Source organism: Halichoeres trimaculatus, unplaced genomic scaffold, assembly GCF_033239565.1.
Source record: "Halichoeres trimaculatus isolate MK-OKI-2021-1 unplaced genomic scaffold, fHalTri1.1 fHalTri1_scaffold_11, whole genome shotgun sequence".
In the NCBI taxonomy this organism is placed as follows: domain Eukaryota; kingdom Metazoa; phylum Chordata; class Actinopteri; order Labriformes; family Labridae; genus Halichoeres; species Halichoeres trimaculatus.
The window spans coordinates 27,939,052-27,956,245 of record NW_027437189.1 but is presented as its reverse complement, the minus strand read 5'-3'; the positions used below and the strand labels follow the sequence as shown (position 1 = coordinate 27,956,245).

The following is a 17,194-nucleotide window of genomic DNA, read 5'->3' as shown; positions in this document are numbered from 1 at the left end:
CTTTTTCGTCATCTTTGTATTTGGAGTGGATCATTATTTTGTATGGTTCATTGTTGGTCATGGACACCAAACTTTTAGTGGCTTCAGTGATATTTTTACTACTTTTGCTCCTGTGTTTGTCTGGAGATCCTACATGTAACCATGGCTGCATTGTTTACATGTGAAATCAGCTGGTAGCAGCCTGTAGCATGTCAATGCTAACTGGTGTAAGGCCTGATGTTTCCCACAAGGTGAGGAGAAGGAGGTGAGGATGATGTGCTGGTTCTCAGGTGTGAGCTAAGAAGTGACGACATAGACCTGTCCTTTCATCGATCATTATTGGGAACGTAAGATCTATCTCCAATAAGATGGATGAGCTAGCCGTGCTAACCCAGCAACAGAGGGAATACCAGAGGACAGAGTAGCATCATGCTATTCACAGACGTGGCTAACGGAGCTGACATCAGACACCAACGGCACATTGGAAGAACTTCACCTGCTGTGAGCAGACAGGATCCAGGAGACAGAGACTGAACAGACTGCTGAAGAAGCTCAGTCCTGGACTGAACTGGAGAATGATAGACAAGCTGTCATCATCTATTTTCTTATGGACCTTTTTGCACTTTCTATACACTTAATTACTTTTGTTTTCTTGATTGCTGCTGTGACTTCAATTTCATTGTACTTGTAACAGTAAATTCTAATAAAATTCTATTCTGTACTATTCTTCAATAAATACAACAAGTATAAAAAGTACACTGCTGTCATCTAATTGAAGACAATGAGTTATCCCTTCACTGCAAAAACTGAAATCTAGTTAACTGTTTATGTCTTAGTTTTAATAAAAATTATCTTATTAGATTTGGTATGAGCCACGTTCAAGGGTCAAGTCCAGAAAAATGTCTTATTTTAAGACAAGGACAAAACAAAAATCATGCCTGGATTGCTTTTAAACAGTATAAAGAACTGCTACTGGGTTAAAAAAAAAAAAAAAAAACTTGTCAAATCTCTAAAAATAAGATTTTTTTTTAAAAAAGAAACCCAGCATGCAAGTTTAGATGACCGCTAGGCCATCTGCCCCCTTTGTCTTTCATGATTTTGAAATCAGACATTTTTCTGAACCTGTCCCTTTAGTATGGCTCACTATCAAAATAACTGAAGTTTAGGTTTTGTAGTCTCCATAAACAAATGATGTTTGATACCACCTTCATACAAAAAGCTCCAACACTAAGAGACCTGATTGGTCAGTAAATAGTTCTTTTAGTCAAGCTGACCCGTCATCTCAAACATAAACTGCCTTGGAGCAGATTGGGTGTGCAGCAGAGGTTATTTGGATCTCTATGAAAGTCAAACACTTCTGTAGTCCCCTCAGTATAAAACATCAAGGCAGAGTGTAGAGATTGTAAAAGGTTTTCAAGTAGTGCCACTCTCGCACTGAAGCCCCAACGATACATTGTAAATTATTAACAAGATTTATTTCTTGACACTGAGTATTGGTGGATCTGTTCAACTCCTAAAATAATCACTCTGTCTCCTGTTCTTAAACAAAGTAACATCAAGAAGATCTGTTTACTTCAACAACTAATGCATGATTTGGCTCCAGCCTCTTTCCAGCAGTGGGTGATAGTATTCAAGTTGTCATTATCAGAACAATGACATCAGTTTCATCTTAAGGGGGTAACTACAGTCAACAAAACTTGAAAAGCCTGCATGCTAAAAGTATCAATCCTCACCTGTAGGAGTCTCTGTAGCTCATCGTGTCATGGCCCGAGTCCTCCTGGTCCTCCTCGTTCACCTTGAAGCAGACACGTTTGATGCCGCCTTGCTCCACTTTGTCCTGGTCACAGCCATCCTCACAGGGGGCCAGAGAGGGGGGCTGGCTGGGCTCATACACCGGAGGCTCCCCGCCTTCACCTTGGAGCTGTGTGGGCTCAGTGATGGACGACAAGAGGCTAAAATTCAAGACAAGGGGATACAAGAGATAAGACTCCATTAATCAAACTTGATAACACAATTAACCATTTTTTATCCATTAATTTCAGTTTGAACTGTTGGAAAAATAAAAAACTTACTTTAGAGCACAGAATATTTTGTGTTGCTTTTCAAGTAGATTATTGGAGGACAAATTAGTAGCCAAATACTTTCATATCAAAGAAAATTTTTGGGGCATTTTTATTCAATTTTAGCTTCTTCATGTAACGTTTTACTGCTTTCAGGGAAGCAGAAAAAGCCGTACCAGACATTTTTAGGGCTCTGCAAAATGTGCGATATAAAAAATGTCAGAAATAAATCCATAAAATAATTTCAGACTGCTATTATGATTGTGTTTATATCATTATACACTCTCACACAATCAAACACACTCATCTATTCATCCACATGTCACACCCTTTGCTCGGTGCAGACACACAATACGCTTCTCTTTCTCCTGATGTTATCCTGGCCTCACTCCCTGTTCCTAAACTGGGCCTGGCCCATAAATATTTTGGGCCTGAAGAATGTTCCTTTTGTAAACCTTCAGCCTTAAACAAGGCAAAGGGCAGACAGACAAAGAGCGGCTGACGAACAGCCTCAGGAGGCAGCTCTCGGCTTTTTATACACAGATTTCTAAATGTCAATGTGAAGGCTATGAAAATAGTCCACTCATATATAAACACTGAAGAAACGCTGATATCTGATAAGATCAGCAGCTGTTAGAGCTGAAAATATTTCCTGAATGGGTTTGTGTAAACACTAATTTCTGTTTGACACATGAGCCACAGGAGGAGATCAGAGGATCCAAAGGTAAAAGATCAAACTGCTCAATTTCCCAGAATCTATCCGTTACACTTACACGTCTATCTGTGCAACATACTGCTTCATCTCCCTCACAGCCACATCCAGGCGGCTGTACAGGTGAATGTAGTTGTCCTGGGTCTCTGTGTCTTCCTGTTTGAGCAGGAAGCTCAGCCCGCCTTCCTCGTGGCCGCTTCGCAGGCTGTCGTTCAGAGCTTCACCTCCGTCCACGGTCACCTCCCCGTCATCGGCCAACTCCTCCCCCTCCAGACCCGAGCACTTCCAGGAGGGCGCTCCCATGCTTGTGACACAGTGCTGCGTGTGGGACATGGGGTTCAGTTGGGCTGTGGGTGGAGAGGAGAGGAGGAGAAAAATATGTTTGCAGTTGTGAATGAAACAGACATCACTCTTTTATATATTCTCCAGATGTTAAAAACCATATGAAGTAATGCTCGTCTGCTCTCTATTTAGACTTGATGGAAAACAACTTCTCAAAAAAAAAAAAACCCTGGAAGCTTTTCTGCAACTGATACGCTCAGTGGGAGCAGGATGCAAAAACTGTTTGCTTGGGATGAATGCCAAACTAAGCTGCAATAACCTGAGACATCCAAAAACTGCAGAGGCAGATTAAGTTATAGCAAAGAACTCAGAGTGTTTGCAACACTCAGCGACAAACATGCTACGGTTAAATAAAGGGGACTTTTTACACTTTATACACATTCCCTGCATACCTCACAAAACCCAGGATGTTGTGCTGAAAATGAGGTTTTTGATCACCTAATTTAAATAATTCCTAATAACGTGTCACCAGAGGCTGGTACTAAAAAACTTCACCCTCAGTTTTATTGACCTTTGGGGCAGATTTGGTTTGTTGCCAAGGAAAACAAAGAGAAAACACAGGCCCACAGACTCAGGTGGAGAAACAGTAAAAATTATTAACAGTATGAGTCTTACAGTCGCTGCAACAGTTATCAACCATCACTAGTATAATTCTAACTAATCTGAAGCTGAATCTTATGAAGAGTTTTACATCTTTATGGCCTGAGAAATAAATCCTCCATGTTTGAGCTTGAAATCTCCATAAAAGGATGAAGAAGACAGCAGAAACTGTTCTCAGTTGTAAAGTTGCTGCTTTGAAGCGAAGGTCAGACAGATCAGGTGGTTTAACACCAACGATGTGACCTGTGAGAAAATCATGGGGGAGCAGCGAGCTGACCTGAAGCAGCTGGCTGTGAAGGCAAAAAGACACTGCATGGAAACATTTAATCCACTGTGAGGGGAGTTTCAGCCTCTCTGTTTTAGTCAGAAGTTTACAAACCACAAAATCAGAGGAAAGGACAAAATAGTTCATCCATTCCCTTGGCAGTGACTCAATTAACAAGATGCAGGAGTGACAAGGACTCAGGGGGAAGACTTAAACTTGGGCACAAGGGTATGTGCAGTATGCTCAATAGTTCTTGGTTTATTCACAGGAACAGCTGCTTGGTATGATTTTGGATATTTGTGTTTTTAATATGTTTCCATTTGAGGACATTTACATTTTAGTCCAAAGGGATCCTGGCAACTTTAACTTGAAGTATTGAAAACATTTACTTCCATTCTAATGGAGAAATCTGCCCTACAGCCAAGTACATATTGTGCACAAAGACACAGGACCCAGGTATAAAAAAAAAGCACACAGCATGGAAACAGGAAACCCAGAGTAGGTTTAACGTTTTCTTAAAGCATCATCAGCCTCTTTTAATTTAAAACTAATCATAAGGTGTACCATCATGGGTATTTAATGGTAGGGTGGCTCGTTTCTGAGAGGAAAAAGTTTCTGGACTCATCTTGATCTCCTTCATGGGGTTAAAAGATTCAGCTCTCCATACAAGAATAAAATGGACACCACTTGATATTTCCAATCCTAAAAGTTGACTTCTAAAGGGGGGATTTTTGAAATGTCAGACAGGTAAATAACTAAGATCTCTCAGGTCACATATTCTTTGCTGCAGCCCTTCACTGATGCCTCTTTAGGGCTTATGAGATCAAGTGCTAATGGCTGCTTGCTGGTTGAGCGGAGAGCACGCTGAGAAGCAGCAGGCTGAGAACCAGCACAGCTGAGCGCCCCGTCAGTACAACTGTTCGGCAGATGTGTGACTTGCAGCTGGTGCTGGAAGGAAAGATAAAAACGCCGCATCCTGGAACAATGCAGGCTAAAAGTCTGCTGTCTAGACAGCTGTATTGCATTTTCATCTCTGGGAGTTCAGCGCTGAAGCTGAGACTTTAATAATGAGGCGGGCCATATAGAGAAAGAAAGCAGCATGCTCTGTTTTTTATCTCTAGCTTTTAAATCTTCTACCCTCTCATTTCTAGGCTCCACTAACTCTCTCCTCTTCTCCTCTTTGACCTCTTTAAGTGAGCGGCACACATTCCTGCGCTGTGGTGGAGCCTGCATCTTTGCTGACATCATTCATCTGCTTCTCATGTCAATAACATGAGAATGGTCTGCAGCTAATGGAGTCTTAATGGCAAACCACTCGTCTAATTTACTATGGGAATCCTTGTTGAGACCTTGTGGCTGCTGTGGGAGGCTGAGGATGACATTCCCTTCCCTGTGCTGCGGGATTTAAATGGTCATAGAGAATAATTAGTCAAAATCATCACTGAGCTCGTGTTGAGAGGGTTAATCTTTATGATCAAGAAGAGGGCTGGATCTCAGAGAAGCTTGGATTAATTGGAGCTCAGTATATGTGAAAGAGACTGTACCAATGTTCTCATCTTTATGAATGTGTGTCAGGTCTACCTTGGTCTGGATCCAGGCCAAACAGGGAGTTTTTACGCCCAAAGCGGATGCTGAAAGTCCTGCCAGCAGAGGTGATGCTCTTAGGGTACGAGACCTGCATGAAGTTGACGTGACAGTTGGTGGGAACAAAGTCCATGCAGCCCAAGGGGTGAGGTTGACCACCAGCCTGCCTGAAGGACGGCCACGCCTTGTTTCGCAGCTCCTGGGCAAACTGGGTGAAAATGAGAAAGACATCAGAGGAAGCAAACAGAAGGCTGCTCGCTCAGTCATGGCTCGACCGGACATGTCCAGACATGACAGAGATGGACTGACCAAAAATATCTGTCAGCTGAGCATGATGTTAATCAGACTTCAAACAAAGTCTGTGTTTCACCTGATCCGATGGTAAAATGAAGACAGCTGAGACGTGGAGAAAAGTTATTATGATGGATTTGAGTTTCGTTGGTTCATGTCTCCAACTGGCCAGATTATTAAATGTGGTTGATATGAACAATTTCCTTCTGTCTAATGCTTTTAAAAAAGGAAAAACCATGTGATATCCAGATTTCACATGGGAAACTGGACAGATTTTTACATTCATAGGATTTTTTTTACTAAATTACAATAACTGATGGGGCTTAAGCTCTTCTCCCAATACTCAAAATCACTTGACATATCTATATAATAGGACGGGTAAAAGTATAAGATACAGAAATATAAGTATTTTGAAGGTAAAATATTGTTGCCCAACAATAAATACTGGATCTAATCATTATCATGTTTATGACCTTCCTGTTATAGCGGGTCTACAGCAATAAAAGAAAACAAGTTTAGGGAATGAATCAAAGGCTTGGGTTGGTCTATTGTAATTAGGGGTGGGAGAAAAAAAATGGAAAAAAGGTATATTGGGATTTTTGTTTGACAATATCAAAATCAGGGTTCTTCGTCAAAAATTGTATTTTATTTTATTTTTTTTACAATTAAAATTCTTCATTCCAGTCTTTGTTTATAAACTGAATTGGAGAAAGTTACCACTTTTCTCCAGCAGAGGGTGAAATGTTTTTCTCTGACTCACATGATGTGCATTTTATCGGAAAATATGGCTCTCGATAGAATCTGTAGACACTATTATTATCATTTAACTTTTTCATAAGGTCTGGTGTTAATAAGCAAACTAAAAGCCGCAAAAATCGTAAATATCGAAGAATTGTAATTGAAATGAAATCTGCACCCCAAAAATCATAATAGAATCGAATCATGAGAATAGCATATCGTCACAGCCCTAACTGTTATCATATTACTACCAAGCTGTCATGTTTAAAACGTTTTCAGAAACCATCAGTGATAACCATAAGTAAGCTTTTAAGTGTTTTGTTTAAAGACACCAAGTAAAACTTTGCACCACAAAAAGTAGAAAGCATGACATCGAGAAGAATAACAGCCAGTGCATATTTAAGACAACAGACTCATTTGATTTGACTCATAAGATGAATTTAAATTTATCTGATTTTGGTAGTTACATTTTGTGAAGCACCTCACACTGAATCTGACAGTCGACTCTCCCTCCCTCTCTGTCTAATGAGAGCGCAGACGTGTGACTTAGTACCTGTTGATAGCTGCTGATTCGCCGTTGGATGCTCTCCAGCTTGGTGTCACAGATCTGTCTGAACTCGAACTGAGGCATGGTAACCACTCGGTCGCTCTGGGAGATGAGCTGGCTGCAGTTATGAACAAAGAGGCTGTCATCGCTGGAAAACGCCTCCAGGATCTGCAGAGACAAACATTTGTAGGGATCAAATAATCACGTTTGGTAACTTGATTTGGTGAAAATCTGCTCCTGGGTAACAGCTGGTGTGTTTTCCCTCAAAGCTAAATGTTCAGCTTTCTACAACAACCGAAAACCAACACTGAGCTAACAACATATCCTGTCATAACTGGAGGAGCTAAAAAATATCAGCCAACAGTAAACTGGTCGACTGCCAAGTTTGAGCAGTCGGTGAAACATGTGAGCTACATTAACAGCTGTTTTACAAACCATTAGTAACATTATACAACGTAAAGGTAATGAATGAGTGGAAGTGATCCTCAGTGGGTTCATCTTGTCTCAGAGTTTATCTACCTTAGCTGTGAGGCTGAAGCAGCCTTTGGGCTCCACCATCTTCTCCAGGACGTGGCTCTTGATACCGGCGGTGCTGACGTATTCGTAGACGACACCGTGCTCCAGGTGGACGTTGTCTACCGTCATGCTGACGTGAGGAAGATCATCAGAGAGGGAGAGTCTGCCCAGGCGGAGGTCTGTGGAGGCACAGACGATTCAAAGATGGTTTGTTATGTCAGAGCATGTAAGATTATGAAAGGAAACAAAGTTACCTGGCCAGGTCAAAGAAAGCAATGTGGAGAAAAAACTCAGTGGTTTAAGCGTGTGCTCTAAAACACCCTCACCCTCTACTCCCCACAAATCTTTTCTCTCTTCAGGTGTCCCATCAAAGAAAAGCAAAAGTCTTATGAAAGCTTTCTACTCTAAATAAAAAGCGGTAGCAAAATAAAACAAGAGTAAAAGGAGAAGTTGCAGATGAAGACAGGCTGGTTGCAACACTGACCTTGATACTCATTCATGAGTATCATCATTCACCTGTTCCATTGGTGCCGTTCTCCTCATCGTGGTCCGACCCGTTCTCAACTGGATAAGGAGCAAATGCGCTCTCCTCCTTTTCACCTTCATCTCGCTCTTTCTGGAGCTCTTCCACATCTTCAAATGCACGATACACCCACTGACACTGAGAGGAGGGAAGGAGATGAGAGCTGAGCAGTCATATCACCATGATTCTCAAAAAGTCATTAACAGAAAGAAAAAAAAAACAGAAAGGGAGAACAAAGAAATAAAGAGAAGGAAGAGTGAATTGTAAAATACAGACATGTTAATGCATCTTTAAAAAAACACAACAGCAGAAATCAGCAGAGACGGGATCTGAAGGTACTTCCCCAAAAACACTTTCACCGACAAAGCAATCAGGCCTGACTCCTCTGCCTCTTTTTTGGCTGTGCAGTCAGCCACATCAACAACATCCTGGTTGTACAGTATATCCTGTTGTTAAATGAACCATCAAACATTTACTGGAACGAGTCCAAAATAAGGCTGCCCAGCTGACACACTGTGAGGAGATTTGCAAAAAGAGCAGAACAGGCAGTGGAAACAAAACCAAACTGTGTTTCATACAGAGTCCTCTGACGGCTTAAAGCATGTCTGAACAACCAGGCACGAGCCCCACACCTTCATCACTCTCTGTTACAGAGTGTAAATACTCCAGATATGACTCTATTAGAAACATAAACTCAGCCATTGTTAATCCAAAACAGAATTCCCTTTGAACACAGTGGTGTTTCGTGGTGCTCTGGGCTACTTTCCCTCTCTGTGAAGGATTGAGAAATGTCAAACTCTCACTACATGTGGCCCGCGGCAGCAAAGTGACAGCCAGAAATTTATGTCAGAGATCACTGGGCCACCCACTGCTGGAGCCAAGAGCGCCGCTGGTGTGAGGAAACCTGTCGTTTGATATGTCTGTGGCATGTCAGACGAGTGGAGAAAGAGAAGTTGTGCTGCCTGATTGGTGAAATAGCTGTTTTTCTCCTTTAGTTTCTAGGTCTAGCTTGTCTAGCTAACTCTTACTGCTTATTACTGTCTCAGAGCAGGAATGTGTGAGTCATCGAGGGTCAGCCGGCTCTTCAAATGTGAATTTAGTGAGTGGTCTCATATCGTTAAATGATCCGATAAATTAGCTACAAAACAGCTGATGATAATCAGCTTACTTGTTGCTTTACATTGATGCTCAGAGATTAGAGCTTTTATAGACATGGCAACATATACAACGACTGTATAAACTCTAAGGACACAGAGCTGGAGGATTCAGGGGCCTTTACCAGGAAAACTAGAGGGAGCACTGATCTAAAGATGGGCTGAAACACTGTTCAACCACTTTAAAAGTTCCTTTTTAGACTGAGCAGAATGAAAGAGGAAGAATTTAATCAGCATCAGCTCAAAAAGTGAAACATCTTTATCAGCAGACACGAAACCTTTTATCAATATGTGTGGCCTATAAGAAGATGTATTAAATATGCACACAGGATAACGGCTTACATGGGGTAAAAGCTTTAACATGTCGGCTGTATGGGAGTGTTCCTAAGTGCTGTCAACAGAAAGCAAAAAGGCTGACACAGGAGAACAACACTTCTTTAACACTTCCAATTTAACTGCATATCTCAAAAACAAAGCAGAGAGAGTTTCTGAGAAGTAGGAACGATAAAGTGTCGGTGCCAGCAAAAAAAACCTGCTGGCAGCCTCGACTAAATGACCTGAATATTTAAATTTGATCATTTGTGGTTTGTGTTGTCTAATGTCTGTTTCCAAAACAAAGAGACTGTCACAATGAAAGGAACTGGTGAGTTAAACTACAACAGCGGCACTGTGTGGATGTGTGGTATCTGGCAAAATATCCACCAGACATCCTGCATCTCTTTCTTAAAGTCATAAGTTGTTCTGTTTTCATGTTTTTCCTCTCAGGCTTTAAATCGTTGCAGCGTGCAGGGGTAAATAATCTGAATAATTCAGGCTAATGTCACTGAGGAAGGTCTTTGAGAGAGCAGGCTGGATCCGATACATAAGGCTCAGAGCAATTATTTCTCCAAGCTTGAATAAAGCACTTCTGCTGCTTATGAAACAGATTTAAATCAACACTGATGCCTTGATATGACCTACAAGGCCACCAAAGAGAAGACTGAATATTTCTAGTTATTTTAAATGTCTGTCACCCTGCTGCAGCCAAGACAAACACCAGACCACTTCAGAATCATCATTTTTTAAGTCTCTTTGTGTCAAAAGACTGAGTGTTTTCAGGGACAGGAATTACAAATGTGCAGAACAAGGATCAGCCAAGAGATAAATCATCCTTCTCCGTCCAAAAGAGTTGCCAAACTGACACAAGTGAAAGTTCTTGACGGGAGCTTTGAGATTTTTGATACACTTATCCTGAAATGCAATCATATAAGGGTAATTGAGACTCGGTAAGACCTGAAACTTCCCCCATAAACACTCTTTGCTCAATTAAACCTCCGCTGTTTGTGTCTCAGTTTTTCATGCGTCCCCTCACCACTTTGGGAGGCTCCTGGTGTGTTTGCTGCGCGCTGAAATGCTCCAGGACCTCCTGGTAGTCGCTGTGGTTGACGTTGTTGCCGTTGACCTTAAGGATGACCTGGCCCGGTTGAAGCCCCGCTGCCGCCGCCTCCCAGCCTGCAATGTGTCAACAAAAGATCAGAGGTCAAAGGTCACAGGGTGGTAGGATTACACTTTATACAACATGGTGGGCCACGATACAAAAAAAAATGTTTGGTTCATGTCATCATTCTGAGGGGAAATCATCTCCAAGTCAGAGAACATTTGATCAGTTTCAACGGAAACTTTTTTAAATTGTTTGATTCAATTCCCGTATCTGCGCTGTCTCGTCCCTTTTGTTCCTCCAGCTAAACAGAAAATTATTGCCTCAATGGCGTAACATGATGTCCCAAGCCACTAATGGCTTTACAGCCTGGAAGTCCAATCAACACCTCCATCATCTTCCTCTCCCAAACCTAAAAATACCAGCGCTGGCATCACTTCCACCCTGGGGTGCCAGCAATTACCTAACTCTGAGGCTACTTGACCCGTGCATGGATGACACACAGGGGAGCTGATTTATGAAGAGAAAAAAACAACGACAGACTGTGAAAAAATACCACTCCTCCAAACAGCAGGAGAGAAGGAGAAGGGTGTGGAAAAATAAGTGAAATGTGGAGAGAAAAGTGAAACCCTGAGATCACATTCCTCACTGCTGCTTCCAGCGTCTCCTCTGCGTGTTGTTTTCGTGTGTGTGTCCTCTCCTCCTCCTGTCTGCTTTACACATCCAGATCTATCCCTCAATGACATAACTCTCTCATTTTTCTATTTTGAGTCAAATGAGGCCGTACAAACATCTGGTTTGGAGGACAGGGCAGGCAGAAAGAGAAGGAAAATGTGTGTCTATGAATGTAGAGCTGTGTGTAAGTGTGTGTGCGCGCATATGTGTGTGTGTGTTTTAAAGGCAGTTTGGTCTATTAAGGGTTTGAACCCTGACCGCGGGCTGTCTGGCTGACAGGTGGCCATAAAAACCTTATAGAGGTTCACTAAAAGCAGAAAGTAACAGGTGGTTAGAGGCTAGAGTTACATCATCTTTCCCTTGAATTCAGCCAGAATGATTCGTCTTTCTGACACTGTAAACACTCTGAAAGGATTTACTGGCACTAATTCTGCAACAACACATCACACTGTAACAAATCCACATAGCTCCTGGGTGTCACTTTCAAAAGAATCCAAGATATATTGGTTTTGTTACATCACTGTATCAGCTGTGAGCTGTTAAAATAGTGTCTTTCCCAATATATATTTAAACAGAGGGTTTTTCTTTTACCTTTTTAAAATCATTTACGCACTCACCTTTCCTGACAGCATGGACATGAGGAGGGGCAGAGCCACAGAGTCTGAAAGAGAGGCTGTCCGGGTTGTCAGGGATCCTCACAATCCTGGAGAAGAAAACACAGATCAGTGCATAGTGTGAATATGAAATAAAATTACTGTAGCCTTGTCAAAAAAAAGATAGTTTAGTGCCAATTCCCTTAATTTTGGAGGAATTAGTGATTGGTGATTGGCCCATCCTTACATATGAAACTGATCTAATATACCTCGAGGAAGGTCTGACAGCCAGCCATTGTCACCTTTTGCTCTGAGACCTAAACCTCAGGACACTTAATTGGTTGTTTAAGTTAAAACATGAAGATTTTATTGTTTCACAGGTATTGTTAAATGATTTATAATAAATCAAGATTGGAGCATTGAAGGTATATGCTGTCAGTTATAAAAAATAAAAAATAAAAATCGGTATCAGCAGGTCAGGCGTTTAAAGATCAGTGATAGGTGATTGGCCAGAAAATTGTGATTGGTGCACCCCTACTGGGCAGTTAAAAAAAAAAAAAAAAAAACAGCAACCGACAATTAGAGCTTCTAACTGATGAAAAAATGCTGTGATGATGATTTCACTAATTCCCCCCTTAAAAAAAAAAATATATATATATATATATATATATATATATATATATATATATATATATATATATATATATATATATACTTTTTTTTCACAAAAAATTCTACTCTAGCTGATGTGTGTTTTCTGTCCTATTTCTTCAGTTAATAACCCTTAGAAGTTTATCTGTGCATGTTCATTTCAATGACTTATATCAAAATTACAGAATAAAATGATTTGAGAGTAGCACAATCGTGAATTTACCAAAACCTTGACGGAAGGTTCAATTAATTGTGATTTCGATGTCTGCCATAATTGCCCAGCTCTGATTGAGATGCTGCTTAATATGGTCATGAAAACAGATTTTGAGGGGACTTGAAAATCAGGTGGCTGCAATTTTTGGAGCCTAAGACGGCACTGATATTAAAACAGACTTGACTCTGCAGTAGAAATCAACGCATGGGAGTTTCAAACCACTTACAACCACAAAAAACCAGGTAGATCAAAATGATAAAAAGATGGGTCGTGGTATAGCTGTGATTTAACTCTGCAGAAATTTAATGTCCAATAGTCTACTAAAGCAAGTGGTGCAGTCACACTTAGACTATTGCTCTATAATTTGGTCGAGTACAACAGAGAGTAATATGAATAGGTTACAGGCGGGTCAAATTAAAGCAGCTCATTCAATCCTTCAATGCCCATTCCAAACAAATGTTAGATTAATAAATGATGGATTAGCCTGGTTGAGTGTTAAATGCAGGGTGCAATATTCACTAATATGTCTTATCAAAACTATCATATCAACAAAAACACCAGAAATACAACATGGGGCCTTAGAATTTTTTTTCAGACACTCATTATCATTTTACCCAGCGTCGGAACATCGGTTGGTGTTGCCCTGATGTAGAACCAACTTTAAACAGAGGACAATGTGTTGCAGAGCAATGGTGGCATGAAATGCCTCAACCTTTTTTCTGGTCTGAGAGAGTAATGTTAAGTGCTTTAAGAAAAAGTTAAAACTGTTTCTATTTACCCAACATGTATAACTGAGAAAATGCATTGTCAAGTGAGCATTATTTATTCTGTTTGAGTGTTGAGCTGCAGTCTGAGTTGTGTGTATCTGTGAGTATAAATGTGATATAATGTAAAAATGTTTGATGTTTGCTGCTTTTTTTGGTTGATGAGGTTTGTGAGACCCCAGGAAGAGAAGCTGCTGTTAATTTTAGCAGCTAATACGGATCTCATAAATAGAAATAAATAAATACAAGATCTACTGTCAGTGAGTAGAGTTTGTTGCTGCATCCAGATAGGGAGGTTAAATTTTTCAACTTCTAGGTAGAGTAAGGAAGGGAGTAAATCCATCCTGTGGTACGAGGAATAGCAAACTGATATTCTTTTTGGATATCATTGATCCCACCATGCTTGTCATCAGCACACAGATTGAGCATGTAGATGCATATTTTCAGATTGCATGTGTAGGTTACACATCTGTAAAGGATCCATTAATGCTGAACAATAAACACAGGTTTGAACAACAAAGACTTCTACGAGTAAGACGTACATTTCAGAAATATGATTCTAAACCACATTCAACACTTATTGTGACAACATGGCTCTGTAGTAGATGAGGTGTTGCAACAAATTGTTAAACATGCCCCCATTTGAACTATTTTCAGACATGTTGCTGGCATTCAAAGTGGGGTTATTTTTCATAAAATGTCAGAACTTTTTCAGTTTTAGTATTTAATTACTTAAATTGCTCTATTATCTATTTTACAAAGGGTTTCAATAATTTTCAATATATCAAATTTTGTTTGATGTCTTTAAGCCTTGGGTTCAGCATTTTTGCCATCACTAACTTTATAATGACAGCTCTAAGAGGAAACATGTAGAGGAGAGAGTTGATACTGATGGCCAAGTAGCTATCCTCAAAGTAGTCTTTTGATTTTACTTTGCATTCTTTGCAAACAGAGAGGACCCTGTTGGCTGTTACTTGTCGACCTCATTGGCACTGCTCAGAGAAGAGGCCACACCTTGCTCCAGTATTCAGCACTAAGTGTGAATAATAATTGTGTGTGTTCTCTCACTCTTTGGCCTTTGTGGCGACCAGCAGCCGCAGGGAGCGTCGTATGCAGAAGGCTTGGCTGATCATGGTTTCCACCTCAGAGAAGGGCCGGAGGAACAGCAGGTCCTCGTTGATGGTGTAGATCTTCCTGCCCACCTGCAGGCCGGCCATCTGGAAGGACAGACGGACAGAGAGGAGACAGAATGCTGGTTTTTAGCTTTTTGCAGCTTTTTGCAGCCCCCTCTAAAGACCCCACTTGCTCAGTTTCAAGTAGAGACCACAATTCAATTGATGAATCCTCTCCCAATGTGCTGCAGTGAGACCAAACTGTCTGTGGCATTTGGCTCAGATAGGGATTCAAGTGCTTATTACCCAGAATCCAGCCTTCAGAGTGCCTCTAAGGAGTGTGGCCCAAAACAAACCAAAACACAACAGAGGAAATCAGTGAGAGCTGCTCAGTGTGTTCACAGCTTGTTCAGTCTTGTCATGTTTTCACTCGCATAAAAAAGCTGTTTTAATAGACGGAGAGCGGATCCAGATTGGGTTCTAGATATGATTAAGCTGCACAATATTCACACCTGAGGTTCCTGTCGGCTGCATCACAATGTTTCTTGATTGAGAGGCTGTGCATAACATCAACTGCAAATGTAAACATTCATCCTAACAAAGCATGAAACTTTTTTCATCTCAGCTCAGTCGGACATCATCTTTAGGCGCCTCTTTTACAATAACAGCCGCAGCTCCACAGTCTGCTGCGCGTCACTAAATGCAGTCGTCTTGCACATCTTCAGTCACGTTGTGAGAATAAAGCTGCCTCTGTGTGTTAGCTGTGTGAGTCCAGTGTCCTGGGCTCAGATCCGGTGGGGTGGCCTTGGCTGAGCTTGGCCCGACTCTGGATACCGGCCTAGGACGGGTGTAGGGGGACGACTGGGAGGAGCTCCCGCCATCTGAATGTGGAGGGATGTATATGCATGTGTCTGCACGTGACCGGCTATAATAGTATCATATAGTGAAAGAGCTCTCTGTATGTGTGTGTGTGTATGAGTGTGTGTCTCTCGGCCCCTTTCAGAGCCCCATGGGAATCAGCTGAGCCTCATTCACTGTGCTGGCACACGAGCTGTGTCACAACCAGCAATCCTGTTATTGTGGGGCATCGGGGACAAGGGGTATGAATAACAGAGTGAGAGGGAGGGAGAGAAATGGAGAAAAAAGCTCTAGTGGGAGCAGAAGGTTGAGAGGAGAGAGGAGAAAAAGGAAGATTATTCACAGGGTGAGCCAGGAGAAGAGCAATGTGGGGAAAAAATGCAATGAGTCAAATAACAGAAAGTGAAGGAGGCTTTCGAAGCAGAGGGGAGAGAGAGAAATGAGAATACGATGAGAGAGTGCAGGGGCAAAACAGTGAGACTGAAGATGCTGAGGAATAGTTTTCATCCTGATAATATAGGATTTCAAACATTGACAACAGCTGGTAAAATAAGCATGAGGGATGTTTACCTTTAAACTAGCTATTTGATATGAGGCTATGGTAAAACCACAGAAAAAAGATGTTCTTTGATTTCGTAAACTTTTCTTTTGCAGTAGCTTTACAAAAGCAGACAGGTTTACAAAGCCATGCCTGGCTGCGTGTAGTCGTCTAAAAGCTCAGGGGATGCTCATAAAGACACAAAAAGCGGCTGTAAGATGCCGTGTCTCTGACACTAAAGGGGATTGGTCATGGTATATCTACAAGGTCAACAGTAAACTGATCAGTCTTTTATAAAATTAATGGAAAACCAATGCACAGAAGCCCAAATCGGATTAGTATGATCCTGTTTCTTCAAACCGCTACAGGCAGCAATCTGAGTTGAAGACTTTTTCAAAAATCAGGGGCAACAAAGGGGAGCTGAAAAAACACATCCCTGAAAAACAATACAAAAATCTACGCTGAGAAATTAAAAAATTGACAATCTTGTCGTATAATTCACCTAGCTCTGTTGGCATTTCATACTCCTTTCCACACTTTACTCCACCCTACTTGCACTCAGTTGTTAATAGATAGGTCAGATGTGTCCAAGCTGATGCAGCCACTTGCCACTAACAAACGCTGATCATGGCTAATACTATAATGCTACAACACTATGCTACCTGGATAAAAACAAGCACAGATTACAGATGGCATTTTGTACTCAAGCAAGGTTTGTCAATGTTATAATCTAGAAAATGAAAATAAAGTAGTAAGTATATGGGCGGTCAATCTGCAAGGACAAATAAAGGCTGGCGGTGCTAGCTCTGCTAATGTTAGCCATAGTCAGATCAACAAGTTATCATAGTTTACCCACAGATGCTGAATCCCCTGAGTGTTCAGCTATTGTAATTCAATTGTGACTATTTTCTAAGTGATATCCAACCCTCAAAAGAGTCGGTCTGAGTTTGAGCTTCTGTTTAAATGACAAGGAAATAAGTCGCCTGAGAATATCCCAGTGACTTGTTTATTAAAGTAGCAAGCACAATGAATTATGACTTGACTTGACATGATGTAGCACA

General features: G+C 41.2%; 1 protein-coding gene across 2 annotated transcripts in view; it reads right to left on the bottom strand.

Moving 5' to 3' along the window:
* The window catches only part of prex1 (phosphatidylinositol-3,4,5-trisphosphate-dependent Rac exchange factor 1), a 121,569-nt gene that overhangs the window by 23,749 nt on the left and 80,626 nt on the right, over positions 1-17,194 (bottom strand). For both annotated transcript variants that reach the window (XM_074681263.1, XM_074681264.1), the window contains exons 18-26: positions 14,694-14,842; positions 12,021-12,106; positions 10,663-10,802; positions 8,151-8,295; positions 7,638-7,813; positions 7,125-7,286; positions 5,540-5,750; positions 2,813-3,098; positions 1,713-1,931 (exon numbers count right to left, since the gene is read on the bottom strand). In XM_074681263.1, the coding sequence (XP_074537364.1) occupies positions 1,713-1,931; positions 2,813-3,098; positions 5,540-5,750; positions 7,125-7,286; positions 7,638-7,813; positions 8,151-8,295; positions 10,663-10,802; positions 12,021-12,106; positions 14,694-14,842 (1,574 nt within the window). The remainder of the gene's footprint in view (positions 1-1,712; positions 1,932-2,812; positions 3,099-5,539; positions 5,751-7,124; positions 7,287-7,637; positions 7,814-8,150; positions 8,296-10,662; positions 10,803-12,020; positions 12,107-14,693; positions 14,843-17,194) is intronic.